The sequence below is a fragment of the Rhinopithecus bieti genome, unplaced genomic scaffold (assembly GCF_001698545.2).
Source record: "Rhinopithecus bieti isolate Rb0 unplaced genomic scaffold, ASM169854v2 scaffold_12138, whole genome shotgun sequence".
Lineage (NCBI taxonomy): Eukaryota > Metazoa > Chordata > Mammalia > Primates > Cercopithecidae > Rhinopithecus > Rhinopithecus bieti.
The window spans coordinates 757,425-781,441 of NW_016807121.1; the positions used below are offsets into that span (position 1 = coordinate 757,425).

Below are 24,017 nucleotides of genomic sequence, written 5' to 3' on the forward strand. Positions count from 1 at the left end.
ACTGTATAATTTGAAAATATTCTTACAGTAGTCTGTCAATAGGCAATAATTACTAGGATTACTAATAATTATGAACCAATGATTAAGTGTTACTTGATCTAAAGTTTTAAGTGATTCAAAACCTTAAAAAAAGTTCTTACAGGTATAACAGTTAAATGCTTTCATTTATTTTATTTTTAAGGCTAGTAAAGTGAAGCAGTGGGGGTGGAGAAGAAACAAGGACATCTGTAACTGGCTGTGTACACTTAACACCACTATATTCAGACTGGCCAGTTAAACGCTTTTAGAATGCTGACTGTTTGAAGATTTGTTTTCACATAAAATATGATGCTCCCTTTCCACAAGGGCTATAAAAGTCAATATGTTATTCTATCATTTATTACCCTCCAAAAGAAAATAAAACATTAATTCTAATAAAATTGTTATAACCTATCATTCCCATATTAATCCTCCACTGTGACTGTCAGATTCGAAATTGCTTACCTACAAGTTACAGGTAAGTCAGCATGAGATAATAAAATAGGTTTAGATAACACAAATAAAAACATCAGTTGCGAAAATAGATATAATGTTCTTCTACGTAACCTTTTATTATAGTGTGTTCTGCCATATTCCTGGCATATAAAAAGCTAAAAGATCATTTAATTATAGTATCCAGAATGGGTTTTCTTCACCAGAAATAATTATAACAATGCTTCTCCCTCAACAAATTAAAAAATAATAGATTTAAATGCATTTCATTAAGTTAAAACGAGGAAGTTGGTAACTTAATTTTGGGGTTCCCTCTGTTCCGATTCTACAGGTAACTTTTCTAACCTTTGAAGATTTTTTTCCAAGCACATAAAAAAAGTTTACATTAAAAAGCAACTTGATATACCTGCTTTGTCCCAGATCTCACTAAGTAGATGGTACTCTTGTGGCAATTTTTATCTTCACAGCCTGGCAGTAAATGATCCATGTGTCCATCTCCATCTGCCAAAAGAAACTTCAAGAGTCCATTAATAGTCACAAAATAAAGTGTTCTTGTATGGTACATTAAATTTATTATTTGTTCAAAGTCTACATCAATCTGGATAAAACAGAAGAATTTGACACGTGGCTTCAAAATGAATATGATTTTATTCATATTCTGGCCCTTGCAACTGATTATCTGGACTGTGTCTTGTTCTAAATTGCACACTTCTGTGTGGTTAAGTATTTCTATAGGAGGGAGGGGGGCAAGGGCTGAAAAACTATTGGGTCCTATGCTATCTGGGTGATGGGATCAGTCATACCCCAATCTTCAGCATTATGTTATATACCCATGTAACAAACCTACATATGGACTCCTTGAATTTAAAATAAAAGTTGAAATTATAAAAAGTAAAATGTATAGTGTTAGTAAGAGCCCCCATTTCGGCCTGTAATGTTAAAATCATCAATTTTTTAAAATGTAGCTTTGACTTATTTAAGTAATTATCACTGCTGCTATCGAAGAGAAAAATAAGCATTAACAACAATAGTCCATTATTATACGGAGTATTTTAAATGTAAGACTCTTGTCTTTATACACACGTAAGAGCCTTTATTCTGGATGAACTTCGATCCAATAGTTATAAAGTTCTCAGCACTCTGGCTTCTTAAAAGCACCAATAAATTTTTATCAATGAAAAAGTAAATGAAGGGAATATAGAGATCCTTTCCAAGTGACCGTTTTATACAAAGCTGCACAGTATTCGGCTAAGGCCTATAGAGGTGAGGTTACGGAGGAAGTTAGTAAGTTACTGGGGTTACTGAGGAGTCAGCTCCTCTAGTGCTTGCTCCCATCTAATGGCCTCACTACCTGATGGGGTTTACAGATTTTGATGTTGCAGAGTTAAGTCTCTTCATGTGGACATTCACAATGCACAGTCACTTAGCTTTTTAATTTGGGGACTGATTTTGTATTGTTTTAATCACTGACTTATTTGCTATTGTTTACTATATTATTTAACTTGTGCCTGAGGTAGTATATACACTTGGAAGAAAATAAAAGGATTATTAATACAGAAATATGTTTCATTGCGTATTTAGTGAAGCATACTTACGTATTGAGAGCTATGTAATTACTGAAAGCCTATCGAGTCTCCAATAATGTATTCAAAAGGAAAAAAAAGAATTTCAGGCTGAGTGGAACTAAAATCTAGCCAATGGAAACTGACTTCGGCATGGAAAAGTAAAAATGCACAACAAAGTAAAAAATGATTTTTCATTTAATTTCATGATTTGATTACTTAGGATCCTCATGATTAATACCATTTATGATGATAAACCCTGCCTTAGAGGAGTGCAACATTAAATACAATAGTTGAATTAATAATAAAACACATAGAGAACATCTGTAATTTGGCAACATATAGATTTGGACTACTGAGAATTACGTAGGTTGACAGATAAAGATGCAATTCTAGGCAGGAACACTTGAAAAGGAGAAGGTTTTCCAAGGACATAAACATATAACATGGCTTAAAAAAAAAAAAAAAAAAAAAAGATCTAGCCAAGTGAAAAAAGAACTAATACAAAAATGTGATTTACAAACTGGCTCGAGTGATAACATAGACTTCATCAAAACCAAATCACTCTACTGTAAATCAATGGGAGAACAATTTGAAGAGCATTACCACAGTTTTTCCCTTCATTTTTACCCCAATGACAAAATGCTCATATTAGAATCTTATTCATACTTTACTTTTCCCCTAGTTTCTCTTTCTTCCAAGTAGCTTCATATATCTCATGAATCTTTTGACAATCAATTGGCTGGTATTTTTTCAAGTGCTCTAACAAATATCTAGTAAACATATATCTAAGTCATGTGTTAACAGCATAAGCATGCATTTTAGTATAAATTATCAGTAATATTTTATAGATATGGTCACAGAAAACTAAACTCAATCACAAAATGTGTTTCTTGTGCTATTCTAAATGCTACACACACACATACACACACACACACACATACACACATATATATATAATTTATTCATTTATTGAGACAGAGTCTTGCTCTGTCGCTCAGGCTGGAGGGCAGTGGCACGATCTCAACTCACTGCAACCTCCCGCTCCTGGGTTCAAGCAATTCTCATGCCTCTGTCTACTAAGTAGCTGGGATTACAGGCGTGCGCCACCACGCCCAGCTAATTTTTGAATATTCAGTAGAGTGCAGGTTTCGCCATGCTGGCCAGGCTGGTCTCGAACTCCTGGCCTCAAGAGATCCGCCTGCCTCGGCCTCCTAAAGTGCCAGGATTACAGGCATGAGCCACTGCCTCTGGCCTTATTTTTAAAAAATATTTAGGTGAAATGACAGAAACGCTTTTTGAGAGTACAATTTCAAGAATACAATTTCAAAGGAAATTTGCTCTTTTAAAGCAGAGAAACTTTAAAATTTACATATTTCAGTTTTCTGTACTTTTTTAAAAGCTTTTTTTATTTGGTAGTAAAAGTTGAAATAACAGAAATAGTAAAAGAAACATCTATTAAGCCTTTAATCACATTTGCCTATTGTTAACATTTTACTCCTTTTACAAAATCATTTGTGTTCTTTCCCTCTTTGAAATAAATTTTTTTCTGAACCATGTATATAAGTACATACATTAAGGTCCTTTGCCCCTAAATGTATCAGTGTGCATTCCCTAGGAGTAGGGATATTCTCTTATATGACCACAATACAGTTAACAATTCACAATTTACACACAAACAATGCATTTATCTAATGTGCTATCTATATCTCAATTTTGTCCACTGACCTGCTGTCCCGTAGAGCATTTTTGTCCCTGCAGCACAGGATACAGTGCAGGACTAGAAATTGCATAAAGCTGTTACTTAATAGCCTCCTTTCATTTGGAATGTTTCCACAGCCTTTCTTTGTCTTTTATAATTTGCATATCTTTTTAATCTCACACTACAGGAATATTTTATGTTTTAATATATCATTATGCCTGGGGAAGAAAGTATTTTTAAATGGGAAAATCAGAGGCGCAAGGCTAGGAGCTAGAATTACTTTAAGCAAATTCTCAGAGAAATAATGTCTCTTTGTGAGTAGATTATAAAGAAGGGCATGCTGATGGAGGTGCTGGCCTGTGAACTTGGCACAGTACTTAAAGAACCAGGAATTTATAACTTTGGATTGTCTTTTCTTTGGGACTTCAGCAAATACGTATCTCAAGTTTTCTTTAAGGTAAGGTCAAGAATTCTTTCTCAAAAACTCAAGAGAAACGCAACAGAAGGAACAGCAATTCTTGATGTTACGTATATTACACAAAAACCAGTGCTAAACAATCAGCCTTTTTCAGACTGATCATCCTAAAACTAACACACAATATGCTAACTCCTTTGATGGTACACTTTAGCCAAATACAAATGAAATTCTTCTCAAAACATATAATACTTATCTGAAATATAATTAAGGGTTTAAAACTGATTTAGAGAAACTGAAAACTGATTTAGAGAGAATTTTAAATTTTAAAAGCAAAACTAAAGTGTTACTGTTCTTATAAACATGGATTACAATGAATTTTATATATAATTTTGTTTTAATTAAGCAGAGAACAAAAAAGATACACATACAAAAGGTTCACATATATCACTTATTCTCTTAAGCATTAATATTTTCAGTCTAATGAAGTTAACTGACCTGTGGAATTGTTTAAGCAAATTAGAACTCATTGCTCTGCCCCCAGATTACCTTCCCAACTTTGTTAACCACAATTTCTCTAATGCAGTGCTTCTGCAGCCTTTGAATCAACTGGGAACTTGTTAGAAATGAGAATTCCTAGGCTCCTGCCCAGATCTAATGAATCAGAATCTCGGGAAGAAACTAAAAAAAAAACCATTTTACTCCATCCTGTGCTCCCCTCCAGTGGCAACCACTATAGCAGTTTCTTGTCTATCATTCCAAGACAGTCTATGCAAATACATATACTACATATAATTTTGCACAAATAGTAGTATACTCTACACACTTTTTGGCATCCTAAATTTCTGACTTAATAATCTTTGAGATGGTTTCATAATGGTAAATCTGTATCTGTGTCATATAGATAATATAGTATTATATTGTATGAAGGTATCTCAGTAACTGATTTTCTATTGATATGCAAATGCTGGGTTGTTTCCAATCTTTTGATAATCCAAACAATCCAACAGTGAATAATTTTGAATAATATCACCTTTGTGAGATTACATCTGTAGTATAAATTCCTAAAATGAAAATCATGGTTTCAATTGTTACATTAAATTAAAATTTATATTTTACGCTCCATAGCAGAATAGTTCTCAAACTTTTAAACACTGAAAAACTGAAGACCCCAAAGAGCTTTGTTTATGTGACTTATATCTATGCTTACTTACTGTATTAAAAATTAAGACAGAAAGAGTTCAATATTTATTAAGTTAAAATAACCATAAATATATTACATGTAAACACAAATAACAATTTCATGAAAAATAACCATTTTACAAAACAAAAAGCTTTTGAAAAAAGAGTAGATTGCCTGGCTTTAAAATAAAATTACATTTTAACACTGATTTTATATGCAATCTGTTGTAACATGTTGTTTTGGTTGACAAGTAAGAAAAAATGCAGTTAGTTGGTAGAAGTATTAAAACAGCCTTTTCAGACAACCCTGGGTATTATCCCATCTATCGCCAAACTCAATAAGTAATTTTTTTTAACGGTTATTTGCAATGAGGAATCTAAAGACATATCAATGAATTTTCCCTACTCTGTTAATTAAAACCATTGGTCCATCTTGCACATTGAATGAATGCTTCATATCCATCTATGCATTCATGTAAAATGCATGACTTTGTAAAATCACACATTGATCCTTTGAAAAATATTGGTTATGTGAACCATTTAAATGTTGATAAACTTCATTATACTGTATCAAAAATGCACATTTGTTGATATCACTGCAATCTCATCACAAGTCTTTAGATGTTGGGAAGCTGTCAGTTCATTGCAAATAGAAGTTTTCCAAAATTCAAATTTTTGCTTGAAAGCTCAAATTTTATCACTGACACCAAATACTGTCAGTTGTTTTCCTGATGTGACAAGCTCACTTCATTCATTTTAGAGAAAATGTCCATCAACTACCAAAGCTGGAATAACAGTAGTTTGTCAGTTGTTCTTTCAAGTAAGAAATGGTATTTTAAGAAGTAGCTAGTTTAGCTTGCAACTTAATCTCACCACTGCTTTTCGTCAACACAACCAACATACTTGGTACGCAGATGTGTTTCACGCATATTTTCCAACACAGACTATGATAAAGATGTATACTCAAGGGTTGAGACTTATTAAAATTATTGTTTTTTGTAGATTTATCAAAAGAATTACTAAGTGAAACTGACCATGTTTCTTGTTCCCTTCCTCCTCCTCCTCCTTCAGTTTAAAATTGTGAATGTATGGTGATGAAGACCACAATGAATACTAGTGAGGTTTAGTGCTACTACTTTGATTTGTGCTACACTGGAAGCAGCTTTATCCACCATTGTTTTGCTTTGTCATTGTAAATGTCAACACGTGAAAAAGTCAAATAATATTTTAGTATTAGTGTAAAAATAATTTTCACCTTGTGTAATCCTTGAGTTTCAGGGAGCCGCCCCTCCACAGGCTCATCTTTTTTTTTTTTTGTGAGACGGAGTTTCGCTATGTCACCCAGGCTGGAATGCAGTGGCGCTAGCTTGGCTCAGTGCAACTTCTGCCTCCTGGATTCAAGCCATTCTCCTGCCTTAGCTTCCCAAGTACCCGGGATTATGGGTGTGTGCCACCACACCCGGCAGAGGCCCATAGTTTGGATCACACAGAGAGGTTGCACCAATACCTCAATTATCAAGTGTTTTAACTTTTTGCCAATCTGATAAGTGAAAATGGTATAACACTGTCGTTTTCATTTTTGTTTTCTAATGAATAATGTTCTTGGTCTTTTACCTGCCAGTGTGTAGCAGCCCTTTCAAAATTAAGAAAACTATTCTTCATTGTGATTTATTAATATTTTGCTTTATGGCTTCCATATTTTGTTTATATTTTATAAAGGCTTTTCCAATACACACATATAACTCTGTTTCCCCCACCCACACCCTGTTTTGTTCTAGTACTTTTGAGCATTAGTTTTACTTTTAAGTCTTAGATAAACCTAAAATTTATTTTGATGTACAATTGTGAGTTGTACTGCACTTTTTACACACGGATGTCTCATTAGTTGTTTCACACCAATTACTGAATGATATATACTTTTCAGAAAAGAAACTAAATCTCTTTTGTCTTTTATCTGTAAAATGATTAAAAGGACATAAGTTAGCTACCATGTGATCACTTTAAGGATTAAATGTGGAAGAAAGAATTTGGAAAAAAAAACCTAAAGCAGTAAACAAACATAAAGGAGTCCATTATCCCTACCTAGCCCTATCACTGTGGTATTCTGTGTATTTAATACAGTGGTGTGCTCTGCCTAGGACATAGGCAAAAGAGTAAAAAAATGCATTAACTCCTGGAAGGACAGAAGTACTTTTTCTACAGGGTTCTTACTTCAAGAACCCACTGCAAAGTTGTCAGTGGAAATACTAAAACACTTGGTCATGAAAAATGAAACTAACAATTTAGAATTTGACAAATGTTGCTCCATGGATGGAGAAAAAAATTGTAAGTGGAATGGCTAAATATTTCTATATACATTCTGGAACTCTGAGTTCAAAAACAAAAATAAATCAGTGATTTCTGATTACAGAGTAGAACATGGCACGACAGCTCACACAGGGAACAAGTCAAAATGCCTCCTTCCACCATCTGGAAAATCTACTCATGGATGACTGTAGCATAGATGAGCTATAAATACTACAAATCACATGACTAATTAATGGTAGAAGGTTTTAAATAGAATTCAAGGCTTTTAATATGTAAGACCCAGGGCTGAAAGATTTCTATACAGGATCTTTGAAACTGCTTTTCTTGCTAAAATGGACTCTGAATATAGACAGAAATAATGGCTTTCTCATTACACTTGTCAAGAGATAGGAGATATATGACAGATAATGTATTTACATATAAAATGACATTTTCTTTTGTGATTCATTATTAATATAAAGTTGGAAATACAGGCTGAACTTTTACAAATCCATTTCCTTTTACTTTTGAAACAGTGAAGAATATAACTTTGTATTTTTCAGAAGAACACATCATTAACATAACAGAAATTATTCTCACAAATATACAGAGTGGGGCATGGTGGTAAACGTTAGTCCCAGCTACTTGAGAGGCCAAAGCAGGAGGACTAGTTGACCCCAGGAGTTGGAGGCTGTAGAGCACTATGACTGTGTCTGTAGACAGGCACTGCACTCCAGTCTGGGCAACACAGCAAGACTCTATCTTTTACAAACACACACAATGCTACATTTTTTATATCATAGAATACAACAATTATTATATAAACCAGGTTAGACACTTTTAGAGAATAAAATTAAGAATTTTAAAATAATTGAATAGTACAAAATAGATGGCATGCATGAACATATTTACAATTCTTTATTTTAAAATGCTCATAAACCAAATTATGACAATGTGAAACAAGTGCTAATACAAATTGAAAAAAAGAAAAAAAAGATCATATCATCTACATTACTATGTGGAAGGAATAAACAATTTCTTCAAAATATTAATTTGTAAATGGCATAAATGAAAGAATTATGAATATGTACATGGGTTTACTTACTCTACTTCAGATGTTAAATGGCATATAGGTTGATTTTAAAGTTCTGCACATATAAATATAGAATTAATGTACCTACATTATTGAAGACAAGTCTACAAAGTACTAGAGCCTTAGTGGAACTTTAAAAATAAGAAATATATACTATTAAATAACCTGAGCATGATCAGAAAAGAAAAGCTATACTTCTGTAAGATGCTGCCAGTCACTGTCAGACATAGTAACGCTGGAAAGTGTGACATGGTACCAAGGATACACAAAGTTAACTAAATTAGCTTTAAGTTTTTGTAAAAAAAAATTATTAATTTTAATTGACAAAACTTAATACATTTATGATCTACAACGTGATGTTTTGAAATATGAATATAGGCCAGGTATGGTGGCTCAAACCTGTAATCCCAGCACTTTGGGACGCCAAGGGGGGGGCGGTGGATCACCTGAGGTCAGGAGTTCGAGACCAGCCTGGCCAACATGGCAAAACCCAATCTCTACTAAAAATACAAAAAGTTAGCCAGGCATGGTGGCAAACACCTGTAATACCAGCTACTTGGGAGATGGAGGCAGGAGAATTGCTCGAACCCAGGAGGTAGAGGTTGCAGTGAGCCGAGATCACGCCACTGCACTACAGCCTGGGCAATAGAGTGAGACTCTGTCTCACACACACACATAAAAGAAATATGAATACACTGTGGACTGGCTAAATCTAGCTAATTAGCACATGCATTTACTTACATATTTAACATTTTTTCTGCGTGTTCAGAGAACTTAAAATCTCATCAATTTTCAAGTATATAGCTATTAACTATAGTTATCACATTGTATTTAATATAAACTTAAGCTTTGTGAATACTTGGCCATCAGAAAGGACATTCAGGATGATTGCTTTTCTCTTGCCAAGGTCTGAGATAAACCATTCTATTTATTTTTCTGATTGATATGAACATTTTTGTTATTTAAATTCCCAAATAATTGCCAGGCTTCAATAATATCTCATGGATACTTATCTAGTGATGCTATTCTAATTTGCTGAGTATACCGATTCTTTCACTACTGTTATGATTTGAATATTTGTCCCCTCCAAAACTCATGTTGAAATTTAATCCCTAATGAGGCACTATTGAGAGGTGTGGTTTTCAAGAGGTGATTGGGTCATGAGGGTTCTCCTCACATGAATGGATTAACTTATTCATGAATTAATTAGTTAATATGTGAATGAATTCATGGGTAATCATGGCAAAGAACATGGGTTATCATGGGAGGAGAACCATAGAATTTTATATTTGGGAAGAAGATGATAATCAAAATTAAAATGCCATAAGAAAAGGAAGAGAGGCTGTAATCCCAGCACTCTGGGAGGCCAAGGTGGGCAGATCACGAGGTCAGGAGATCAAGACCATCCTGGCTAACATGGTGAAACCCCACCTCTACTAAAAATACAAACAATTAGCCAGGCGTGGTGGCGGGCGCCTGTAGTCCCAGCTACTAGGGAAGCTGAGGCAGGAGAATGGCGTGAACCCGGGAGGCGGAGCTTGCAGTGAGCCAAGATCGCGCCACTGCACTCCAGCCTGGGCGACTGAGCGAGACTCTGTCTCAAAAAAAAAAAAAAAAAAAAAAAAAAAAAAGAAAAGAAAATGAAGAGAGGCCTGAGCTAGCACATTAGCAGGCTCAGCCCCCTAGTAATTTGATTCTCTGTGCTGCCTTGGGACTCTGCAGAGTCCCCACCAGGAGGAAAGCTATTACCAATAAGCAACAACGGAATAAGACAACTACTATACCTTGATGATTTTTTTTCCTAACTCAGAATTTTATCAAGCAAAGTCATGACCTATTCTTTTTCCTGTTCTGAGATTCCTCTGTTCTCTCCAATATGTGAATCAAGGTAAAAGCTGACTATCTCGGTCAGTTGGAGTAGTAATGGGGTGGACTGAGATTGGGTCTCAGTATACCCAATTCCAGCCCAGTCACCTGATGATGATGGAAATGTTTTCTAAACATTCTACATGGCAACAGCCTTGTTTATTTTACTTTCTGAAGTCTGGAAGAGAACAGGGAGAGGAAGATGGGACTAGATTATTCTTAAAATTCTTATGACTAAACCTAAAACCCTATGGCTATTGTTTTATATGAAGTATTAAATGTGCTATGAAATTATAATCATTTTAGCTTTCCTTACCAAACATAAATATGTGTATATTTAACTATGCATAGATACAGTATAATTTTTCTATAATGTTCATATGTCAGATAAAACGAAGAGAAATATTTCTATCAATAGTGCTTTAAAATTTTGGGGTATATCTTTAAAAATCAAACCATATATTATTTAAAATTTGGAGTAAATGTGATAGCTGAGAAGAAGGAAATTTATACACATTTCCTACATACGGTGTTAAAATAGAAGAAAAACACTTAGTATATCCTTGTTGTATAACTAATTAGCTTAAACATTCTTATTTTCTACCAAGCAGAGTGATACTTAAAGGCTAATACTTCTTTTGTCTGTTTACTTCTGAGTGTTCTCAATATAACAGAAAATAAATTCCATTGGGGAATCATTTTAAGATTAGCACATTTAAATGAAAGAGATTAAACTTTTTTCTGTCAATAGTCTCTCATTTTACTAATAAACTAACCTATTATGACAAACTACTAGCTAACTCAAACCCATAATCTGAATTCTAAAGATAAGCAAGAAACTGAAATAAAATCCTATTTTTTGCTTTATATATTTATTCACACCCACCATACAAGGTAGGGAAAGGTGGCTGCTAGTCTCTTCGTCAGTACAATCCTGCATCCAAAATAAAGCCTAAGATCAAAAGAAAAGAAATGTATTTAAATATAAAAATCCACACTTAAGACAGCAAGGACCGAAAAATGGTTCATTCTTATTTTGATTAGAATAAATAAGCATAAAATGATGGTAAAGTAATATTATTTTAAAATGAAATCTTTACACAGAAAAGCTTTCATTTAATCCTAACAATCTAGGATTTTATATTTGGGCAGAAGATGAGAATCAAAATGCAAATGATTAAAGCTATTCTAAAGAATTCCTAAGAAAAGAAGCCATGCTTGGGGGCAGAAGAAAGGACAATGGGAAAGATATTGCTTTCAGGATGGTCTGTTACTGTGGTGCTTAGTCAATTCAGTATTTTTTCTATCTACAAAATGAGAAGGTTAGATTCCATGTATGACATTCCAAAATGCTACCAGCAGTCCACTTCCACTAAGGCCACAGTCCAGTTTAGGAGCGTGGGCTCAAGTCCACCATAAGGACTTAAGGTCAAATCTCAGCCATCACTTGCTAGCAGTGTGGCCTTGGGAAAGTCATTTATGATTTCTTAGCCTCAGTTTCTTTATCTGTAAAATGCATACTATCCCAATGTTTTCTTGTAAAGATTAAATGATGATGATGATGACAATGATGACACTAATAATCACTGAGTGTTTACTATGTGCAAAACAGTTATGAGTTTTATACATGTATTACCTCCTTTAATCTTCATAATAACTCCAATTGTGTTATTATCCTATATTATGACCTTCATTTAACAGAAGAAGAAATGGAAGTACCAAGAGGTAAGTACCTTACCCATGAACACAGATTTAGTAAGAGGCAGAATCAGAATACAAACTCAGGCAGCCTGTGTCCAGAGCCCATATTCTCATCCACGGCCCTTTGCATAGTTCTTGGCACATAAGAGCTAAATATGTGGTAGTGATTGTTAGAATAACAAACACTCAAAAGTGTCAAATGGTGACACTACATAAGCCAAATGTCAACATTTGGGCACGGATGGGTTACAGATTCTGAGTTTCTTCTGGGGAGCATAAATGAAAGAGTGACCTTCAAAGAGGGTTGAAAATGCCTGGTACTGGTAAAAAATAGACGGACATGCCAATGGAACAGAATAGAGAGCCCAGAAATAAAGCTGCACACCTATAAACAAACAATCTTTAACAAAGTTGAGAAAAATAAGCAAAGGAAAAAGGACTCTCTATTCAATAAATGGTGCTAGGAAAACTGGCTAACCATACGCAGAAGAATGAAACTGGACCCCTACCTCTTACCATATATAAAAAATAACTGAAGATGGATTAAAGACATAAATGTAAGACCTCAACTTAAAAAATTCTAGAAAAAAACCTAGGAAATACTATTTGGGACATGTGCCTATGAAAAGAATTTATGACTAAGTCCTCAAAAGCAAGTGAAACAAAAATAAAAATTGACAAGTTGAATCTAAATAAATTAAAGAGCTTCTGCATAGCAAACAAACCAACCAACCCAAAAAACAAAAAACCCAAACTATCAACAGAGTAAAAAGACAACCTATAGAATGGGAGAAAATATTTGCAAACTATGCATTCTAAAAGGGACTAATATCCAGAATCTATAAGGAACTTAAGCAAATCAAAAGAAAACAAAATAACACCATTAAAAACTGGGCAAAGAACATGAACATATACTTCCCAAAAGAAGACGTACGAGCAGCCAACAAACATGAAAAAATGCCCAATATCACTAATCATCAGAGAAATGCAAATCAAAACCACAATGAGATACCATCTCACACCAGTCAGAATGGCTATTAAGAAGTCAAAAAATAACAGATGCTGGCAAGGCTGCAGAGAAAAGGGAAGGCTTAGCACACATTGTTGGTGGAAATGTAAATTAGTTCAGCCACTGTGGAAAGTAGCTTGGAGATTTCTCAAAGAACTTAAAATAGAACTACCATTCGACCCAGTAATTCCATTAATGGGTATATACTCAAAGGAAAATAAATTCTTCTACCAAAAAGACATCTGCACTTGTATGTACATCACAGCACTAATCACAATAGCAAAGACATGGAAACAACCTAGGTGCTCATCAACGGTGGACTGGATAAAGAAAATGTGGTACCCATGGAATACTATGTAGCCATAAAAACGAACAAAATCATGTCCTTTGCAGCAGCATAAATGCAGCTGCAGGCCATTATCCTAAGTGAATTAACACAGAAACAAAAAGCCAAATATTGCATGTTCTCATTTACAAGTGGGAGCTAAACCCTGGATACCCATGGACATAAAGATAGAAACAGACACTGGGGACTCCAAAAGGAAGGAGGAAGGGAGGGACAGAGGGAAGAGGGCAAGGGCTGAAAAATGTCCTACTGGGTACTGTGTTCACTATCTGGGTAATACGATCAATAGAAGCCCAGATCTCAGCATCATGCAAATATACCCATTTAACAAATCTGCACATGGACCCTCTGAATCTAAACTAAAATTAACAATTAAATGAAACAAAACAAAAACCCAAAGGAAACGGCTCCATTAAAGTGAACGTTGATAAAAACTGCGAATAAAGGTTATCCTAACTTCTGCTTATACTCTTCTTTCATTGAAATATCTATCTTTGGGAGATTTACCTTTCAGATCCTTTTATAACCCACAATATTCTAAATAAACATGGGTTAGTTTAAAAGTAAAAGAAGTGATAAGTTTCAGAAACAAGTAGACTAATTCGAAATAGTCTTTTGAAAAATGAAAGAACAGTCTCGTCATGCTAATTTTGAAATTTTCATGAGAAAAGTATTTTAGATGTTGTTAGTAAATTTTTTGTATGATCATTGAGCTAATTAGTACTTTTACTCAGAAGATAAACATCTTTAATTCCCTTCAAAACTGTAATTATAATTTCCACTTGCAGGTATTTTTGATCACCTATGAAACAACCAAATACATAATTTTCTCAAATACCCCAAATGTTATTAGGACATCAAATTCTTAGGTCAAAGCACCTTTAAGAGCTCATTTTGTCTTTTCAATAAGACTCTTATGTATGAAATGTCTGAACCAGTGTGGCAGTTTTCTCACTCTGACTAAATCCTTGTTTCACAAGTAGCTGTGAACTTTTTGCCAGAAGGGTAGGGGTGGATGAAATCAACAGCTGCTAACAATGATATTCCACGGATTTCACAGAATATTCGTTTTCAATGTTAAAATCTTTATTATCCATCCTTTCAAGGGAAAAATAGGGAATCAAATATTATGAAGCTGCTAAGTTCAAAAGCAAGGTGCACAAGGAATTCTAAGCTTTTACCTCTACAAGCACTTCATGGCCACTAAAAGTAAAATGTTCTAACTAATGACAAGTATAAAGATCCCTGTAACCCGGTGTTTCATTTACATATTTTGTTCATATTTTCCTAATGATCAATTCTTTTAATTTAAATAATCAGTCAACAGAATATAACAATCAGCTTTGACTTATTTCTCACTGATTTCAAATTATATATGTTAGAACTATAAAGGGCCATAGAAATTATGTCCTTTATCTCCATCATTTTATAGATGAGAAAACGGAGACCTAGAAAGGTTAAGCCATTTGTCTGGGATCAGATAGACAGGGAGAGGCAAGACTTGACTCCAGTCACGGGGTCCTTGAACCATGCAAGCTCTATCTAGGAATGGCCCAGAACCAGGTAATTATTCAATTTGTTGGGCATAAGTCACTGAACAACATCAGGATTTTCATGTCAGGCTTTCCAACTAACTTCTGCATTATAGCAGCAGTTTATTCAAAGGTACTACAGGAATTTAAGAGGTTATTCATATATGAAATAATTGAAACATCATTTACTATCATATTTATAAACATACTTTAATTGTGTTCATAAGCACTGAATTAATCACTGAAGGGGAGAAAAACACCTACACATGCAGTTGTCTCAATTTTAATAAATATACAATGCCCAAAGCTGTTGTTCTCATTTTTTTTTTTTTTTTCCTATTCCTATACACATGAAGGGGATGTCCTGGGATGGAAGAAGGAAACTGATAATTCCCAAATATCTACTAAGTCCTAGTAGAGGTTATTTTATATGTACTACATTACTATTTAATTCTGACAAAAACTATGAAGCACATAATATTATGCTTAATTTACAGATGAGGACATTGATGCTTGGTAATATTAATCACCCAGCGAAAAAGCCAGTAAGTGGCAGGCAAAAGTGGAATTTTAACTCAAGTCTGTCTAAGTTCATTATCCAAAGATGTCTCTTCTCTTCCTGAAACTGAAAAGTGTTTGTCAAAGGTTCACCCAGAATTAGAGACCTAGCAAGCAGCTGAAAAATACGTTTTTTCTCTGGATTGAAGGAAAATGGCCAATACTGGAGAATATACCCTTAAATATGACTTTGTACCTTGAGTTGATCAGTTTAGAAATAAGAAAAGCAAACATTCGTTATAAAATTTTTCTTTTAATGAAGTATATTAGCATTGTATTAAACATAATATAAAATGGCCACATAACTTTTATAATTTCATGAAGATAGTAAGGGGTAGAGCTGGGATTCATATCAAGAACTGCTTGGCTTTAAGACTACAGGTATGTTACTGTACTTCCCTATGGTCAGTTTTCTAATCCACAAAAGAAGCAGAGTGGACATAAGACCTGCTTTGTGCTTTAAGGAACTGGTTCTTTTTACTTTGGTCTTCAAGCAGGAAAACAGTCTTCATCATAGGCTAGGTCTTTACTAAGCAATATTAAATGTTGAAAAATATAATGGTTTGAATTGAGATTTTAAAATTCAATGAACATTTACAAGACTTCATTTTATATGAAATAGTGCCTTATCAATTTAAAAACCCACAACAGCATTTGGCACACCATTTACCATATTGGTATTTTGGCTCACCAGTAAGAAAGTCGTGAAATAATAGTGTTAGTATGTGTAAAGGCTTTTAATCATGTTCTATTTTATTAATCATTGATTTTGCTAAGTACAATGAAATCCATGAATGTTACTCCCATTCAAAGAACCTCTCAATACACGAATATATTTCAGGCTGGGTGCAGTGGTTCACACCTGTAATCCCAGCACTTTGGGAGGCTGAAGTAGGTGGATGGCTTGAGCCCAGGAGTTCAAGACCAGCCTGGGCAACATCGCCAAACAAAGTTAGCTGGGTGAGGCGGTGTGTGCCTGTAGTCCCAAATGCTTGAGAGGCTGAGGTGAGAGGATTGCTTGACCTGGGGAGGTTGAGACTGCAGTGAGCTGTGATCTCACTACTGCACTCCAAACTGGGTGACAGAGTGAGCCCTGTCTCAAAAAAGAAAAAAAAAAAAAAAAAAGAACAAATAAGAAAATAAAATACATTTTATTCTATATTAAACAAACATTTAAATGTAGGAGCAGTGAACCTCAAAAAATTCCTAGAGCAAGTGATTTCTGAGATTTTGTTTCCTTTTGTTTTGGGTCAATGATTCATTGCTTGAAGTCCTGTGTCAAGGCAAATTACACAGTTTTATATAGATGGAGAACTGTCAGCTGGATTATAACGCTGACTTTTGGGTCTATATAATCTCAACTCTGACAAACAAGAAATTCCTGCAGCTCCTTTCCCACCCTGAGCTATAGCGAATAATCATCAGTCAACATTAGTCTAATTTTTCAGATAGGTCCCATTTTATAATATTACTCTCTATACACTCTCTATACATGCAAATACTACAATTAGAAAATATTCTTTTTTTTTTTTTTTTTTGAGACGGAGTCTTGCTCTGTCGCCCAGGCTGGAGTGCAGTGGCGCGATCTCGGCTCACTGCAAGCTCTGCCTCCCGGGTTCACGCCATTCTCCCGCCTCAGCCTCCGAGTAGCTGGGACTACAGGCGCCTGCCACCATGCCCGGCTAGTTTTTTGTATTTGTAGTAGAGACAGGGTTTCACCATGTTAGCCAGGATGGTCTCGATCTCCTGACCTCGTGATCCACCCGCCTCGGCCTCCCAAAGTGCTGGGATTACAGGCTTGAGCCACCGCGCCCGGCCAATTAGAAAATATTCTAATAGTGTCCTGAGATGAGAAAAAATTTTTTTTATAACTATCAAGAATTTATTTAAAATTAATGCAAAATGACTCATAGACTTACAGAGCTAAAATCAGAAAACTTATAGAAGAAAACTGGAAAAAATGTTTCTGTCCTTAGGTTATTAAGCAAAGAATTCTTAGATATGACATGAGAAACATGATACTAAAAGCAAAATTGGATAAACTTGACCTCATAAAAATTAAACATACACGCTTTTACAAAACCTATTAAGATGGCTGGGCACAGTGGCTCACGCCAGTAAACCTAGCACTTTGGGAGGCCGAGGCGGGTGAATCATCTGAGGTCAGGAGTTCAAGACCAACCTGGCCAACATGGTGAAACCCTGTCTCTACTAAAAATACAAAAATTAGTCGGGCATGGCGGCGGGCACTTGCAAGCCCAGCTACTCGGAAGGCTGAGGCAGGAGAATCACTTGAACCTGGGAGGCGGAGGTTGCCGTGAGCCCAGATCATGTCCATTGCACTCCAGTCTGGGTGACAAGAGCGAGACTCTAAGGAAAAAAAAAAAAAAAGACAAACCCCAAAACAACAAAAAACCCTATTAAGAATATAAAAAGACAAGCTGCAGAGTACAGAGTAAAAGAACTGCCAATCATGTACCTTATAAAGGATTTGTTTGAAGAATATACGAAGAAGTCCTGTAACTTAAGATGACACACAATGAGTTTCTAAAACATGGACAAAGAATTGGAATAGACATTTCATAACAAAAAAACCTACAAATGGCAAATAAACATATAAAAAAGATGTTCAGCATCATTAGTCATAAGGGAAATGCAAATAAACGACAAAATAAGACACCACTACACACCAAATAAAATGGTTATAATAAAGAAGAATGACAATACTAACTGTTGACAAGAATGTAGAGAGAATAGAAATCTCATATTCCTGGTAGTGACAATACGGATAGCCACTTTGGAACATAAAATGTTAAGCATACACTTATCTTATTGATCTGGTATTTCCACTCCTAGGTATTACTAAGAAAAAGGAAACCATATATCTACACAAAGTCTTTTAAGCAAATGTTCACAGCAGTATTATTCGTAGTAACCCCAAACTGGAAATAATCTAAAGTCTCCATCAACAGTTTACAGATAAATAAAATGTCATATACTCATACAATGGAATACCACTCAGCAATGAAAAGGAACAAATTATGAATACATATTACAATATGAGTGAACCTTAGATGCTAAAAAGTCAGAAATATAGTATGATTCTATTTACATAAAAAGTCTAGAATAGGCCAAAGTATAGAGACAAAAAGTAGATCAAATGATGTCAGCAAAACGGCAGAGTAGGCAGCTCCTGGATCCCTCACAGACACACAGAAAAAACAAGCTGAAACTATCAGAAATAACTATCAGAAGTAACTGCCAGAACACTGGAAAATGGTCAAAGGTTGACAGCAACCAAGCAAATGCTGAATCAAGAAAAAGGCAACTTGAAAATGGTAGGAAAATTTGACAGCATTTTCCCTTGCCCTTGTCCTGCTGCTCTCGGCTGTGGTAGCAGTACTGAAGCAGTGACAGCACTGGTCCCTGGATTCTGAGGAAATACAGCAGATCTTACTTATAAATCATTGTGTATTTCTGTTCTAACATGTCTAGGTACTATCTGGAAGATGGACAGAAGGTGCTTGATTCTCTTTTGGCTAACTTGAAACTAAAGACAGAAAAGCAGCAGACATTACTCAAAACACTCCAAAGCCCACAGATACCTGAGGCAAAAGATGATGGATCAAGTTATACAACTGGCTTATAAGGCACTGAAGGAAAAGCTAAGGGAAATTCATTAAGAAATTAGGGGCTGGGCATGGTGGCTCATGCCTGTAATCCTAGCACTTTGGGAGGCCAAGGGGGCGGGTCACCTGAGGTCAGGAGTTCTAGACCTGCCTGGCCAACATGGTGAAACTCTGTCTCTACTAAAAATACAAAAATTACCCAGGCATGGTGGCACATGCCTGTAATCCCAGCTACTTGGGAGGCTGAGGGAGGAGAATTGCTAGAACCCGTGAGGCAGAGGTTGCAGTGAGCCAAGATCACATCACTGCACTTCAGCTTGTGGGACAGAGCGAGACTCCATCTCAGAAAACAGAAAAATAAAAAAAGAAGCCGGGTGCAGTGGCTCATGCCTGTAATCCCAGCACTTTGGGAGGCCGAGGTGGGCGGATCACCTGAGGTCAGGAGTTCGAGACCAAAGTAGCCAACATGGTGAAACCTCGTCTCTACTAAAAATATAAAAATTAGCAGGGTGTGGTGGTAGGCATGTGTAATCCCAGCTACTCGGGAGGCTGAGGGAGGAGAATCACTTGAACCTGGGAGGTGGGGGCTGCAGTGAGCTGAGATCATGCCATTGCACTCCAACCTGGGCGACAAGAGCGAACTCTGTCTCAAAAAAAGAAAGAAGAAAGAAAAAAAGAAAGAAAGGGAAGAAATAAATAAATAAATAAATAAATAAATAAATAAATAAATAAATTAGGACAGCTGATGAATGCTGAAGATATAGATACTTGATACCCTCTTGTGGAAATTTTGATGCCAAACTTTCAGCTGGAAGGTCAGTGGAATAACTTTAAAAAAAGAATCACAGCTGGGCATGGTGGCTCATGCCTGTAATCCCGGCACTTTGGGAGGCCAAGGCAGGCAGATCATGAGGTCAGGAGTTGAGGATCAGCCTGGCCAATGTGGCAAAACCCTGTCTCTACTAAAAATACAAAATTTAGCTAGGTGTGGTGGCGGGAGCCTACAATCCCAGCTACTGGAGAGGCTGAGGCAGGAGAATCACCTGAACCTGGGAGGTGGAGGTTGCAGTGAGCCAAGGTCACACCACTGCACTCCAGCCTGGGTGATGGAGCGAGACTCTGTCTCATAAAATAAAAATAAAAAAAGAATTACAATGCATGGCTTTTTAGATTTTTGGTACATATGTTAAGGATTGTGAGCAAACTGAAATGTCTGTGTAGTGATCCTCAACACAACCAATAAAATCGCGATTGCGACAGAAGGAAAAAAAACACTTGTGTATGGTGAGATGTGGTGGGGGAGGGCTGGGGAGAGAGGTACGGTGGAGTTTAGAAAACCACGTGCATTGCCAGGGCAAGATGTGTGCTTAGAAAGGGACCAGAGAAGACCCTGAGTTTTCACCTGGGCTGCTCCCTAGACTCCGTGCGAGCCCCAGTGCAAGTGCTGAAGAAGTGCCCTAGCACAGAGCCAGTCTGCAAAGACTGGGAAATACGATTGCTGTTTATTTATTTCTTGGTTTCATGTTTGTTTGTTTGTTTTTACTTCTTGCTATTCAAGGAAATCTCTGTCAAAATATTAGATGAACACGAACTGAAGGAACAGAAATTTCAGTGACATACATGACAAGGAATACAGTGTTTTTAAAAAATAGTTTGGAAAATTACTAAACAAATGGCACTATAGGCCAGGCACGGTGGCCCACGCCTGTAATCCCAGCATTTTGGGAGGCTGAGGTGGGTGGATCACCTGAGGTCAGGAGTTCGAGAACTGCCTGGCCAACATGGTGAAACCCTGTCTCTACTAAAAATAAGAAAATTAGCCAGGCGTGGTGGCAGGCGTACATAATCCCAGCTACTTGGGAGGCTGAGGCAGGAGAATTGCTTGAACCCAAGAGGGAGGTTATAGTTGAGATCGCGTCATTGCACTCCAGCCTGGGCAACAAGAGCAAAACTCCTTCTCAAAACCAAACAAACAAAAAAACAAATGGCACTATAAACAATGAAGAAAAACCCCTAGCAAATGGTGGGAGTGGGTGAGAATCTGATTTCCAGAGTTACATTATAATATCTAAATGTTCAGTTTATAGCAGAAAAATCACAAGGCATAAAAAGAACAAAAAAAATTATATCCTATTCAAAGAAACAAAATTAACCGACAGAAAAAATCCTGGAAGAAGCCTAGGCATCAGACTTACCAGATAAAAAGTTTACTTTTTTATGTTTTTTTTTTAATTTTTAATTTTTGTGGGTACATAGAAGGTGTATACATTCATGGGTTACATGACATATTTTGATACAGACATACAATGTGTAATCACCTCAAGCATTTGTCCTTTGTGTACAAACAATCCAATTCTACTCTTCTAGTTTAAAATGTAGAATTAAATTATTATGGACTATAGTCACAATGCTGTGCTAACAAATACTAGGTCTTATTCATTCTTTCTATTTGTTTTTGTACCCATTAACCATTGCCACTTCCCTACTACTATTCTGCCCAGCCTCTGGTAACCATCCTTCTATGATTTCCATGAATTCCACTGTTTTAATTTTTATATCACATAAATAAGTGAGAACATGCCAAGTTTGTCTTTCTGTGCCTGGCTTATTTCACTTAACAGAATTACCTTCAGTTCCCTCCATGTTGTTGCAAATGATGGAATCTCATTCTTTCTTATGGCTGAATAGTACTCACTTATATACATGTACCACATTTTCTTTATCCATTTATCTGTTGATGGACTTCCATATCTTGGCTATTGTGAAGAGTGATAAAATAAACATGGGAATGCGGATACCTCTTTTGATATACTGATTTCCTTTCTTTTGGGCATATACTTAGCAGTGGGATTGCAGGATCCACATGGTAGCTCTACATTTAGTTTCCTGGGGAACCTCCAAACTGTTCTCCATAATGATTGTACTAATGTATATTCCTAGACAAATACTTTAAAACAACTATCTTAAGTATGTTCAAAGGGCTAAAGAAAATATAGGCAAATAACTAATAGAAATCAGGAAAATGATTTATGAACAAAATGAGAATATCAATAAAGAGATTATAAATGAACCAAACATATTCTGGAGCTGAAAAGTATAACTGAAACATAAAGTTCCCTAGAAATGGGGGGCCTCAATAGCAGATTTGAACAGGCACAAGAAACAGTGAACTTGAAAACAGGACAAATGACATCAAGTGCGAGGAGCACAAAGAAAAAACGATGAAGAAAAATAAATAGAGCAGAAGGGACCCAACGGACACCATCAAGCAGATCACCATACGCATTACAAAAGTACCAGAAAAGAAAAGAGAACAAAGAGAACACTTCAATAAATAATGGCCAAAAACCTTCAGAAATTTGAGAAAAAACATGAATCTACAAATCCAAGAAGCTCAAAAGAAGTCCACATAGGATACTCTCAAAGAGACACACACCAAGACACAGCCAAACTGTTAAAGCCGAAGAGAAAATTTTGAGAAGAGAAAAAACAAACAAAAAACCAATTCATCATGAAAAAGGGATACTCAAATTAATAGTCCATCAGAAATGATAGAGGCCAGCAGGCAGTGGGGATGATGTATTTAAAGCACTCAGAGAAAAACAGTCAACCCAACATTTCATGCAATGTAAAATTTCCTTCAAAACATAGAAGAAATTTAAGACATTCCCAGATAAACAAAAGCTGAGGGAGGTTTTTTTTTTTCCTCCACTATCAGACCTGCTATATGATAAATACTAAGAAGCCATATAAAGAAAAAAGATTATTGGTAAAGGTATATACCTGGGCAAGTATAAAAGCCAGTATTATTGTAAGTAACACAACTTTTTATTTGCTATACGATTTAAAATTTAAAAGATAAATGCATAAAAATTATGCATTGAACACAAATTATATAAAGATATATTCTGAGACATCAACAACATAAAGAGGAAGAACACGGCTATACAGTAGCAGAGGTTTTGTATGGTATTACATTAAACTGGTTTCAATTCAACTTAGAAGGCTACAACTTTAGTTGTTAAATGTAATACCTATGGTAACTACAACATGAAAATATAGAATATATGCAAAAAGAAATGTGAAAAGAATCAAAACCACTCACTACAAATCAACTAAACGAAAAAGGAGGAGGAAATGAAGGACAAAAAAAGTGAAAAGACATATAGAAAACAAATAGGAATCAACTATTGTGGAAGACAGTGTGGCGATTCCTCAAGGATCTAGAACTAGAAATACCACTTGACCCAGTCATCCCATTACTGGGTATATACCCAAAGGATTATAAATCGTGCTGCTATAAAGACACACGCACACGTATGTTTACTGCGGCACTGTTCACAATAGCAAAGACTTGGAACCAACCCAAATATCCATCAATGACAGACTGGATTAAGAAAATGTGGCACATATACACCATGGAATGCTGTCATAAAAAAGGATGAGTTCATGTCCTTTGTAGGGACATGGATGCAGCTGGAAACCATCATTCTCAGCAAACTATCACAAGACAGTAAACCAAACACCGCATGTTCTCACTGATACGTGGGAACTGAACAATGAGAACACTTGGACACAGGAAGGGGAACATCACACACCAGGGCCTGTTGTGGGGTGGGGGGAGGGGGAGGGATAGCATTAGGAGATATACCTAATGTAAATGAC

At 35.8% G+C, this 24,017-nt stretch overlaps 1 protein-coding gene across 1 annotated transcript in view; it reads right to left on the reverse strand.

Moving 5' to 3' along the window:
* ITFG1 (integrin alpha FG-GAP repeat containing 1) overlaps positions 1-24,017 on the reverse strand; it is a 297,020-nt gene that overhangs the window by 152,642 nt on the left and 120,361 nt on the right. The window contains 1 exon segment of the mRNA XM_017880291.1: positions 878-972. Coding sequence (XP_017735780.1) covers positions 878-972 — 95 coding nt within the window.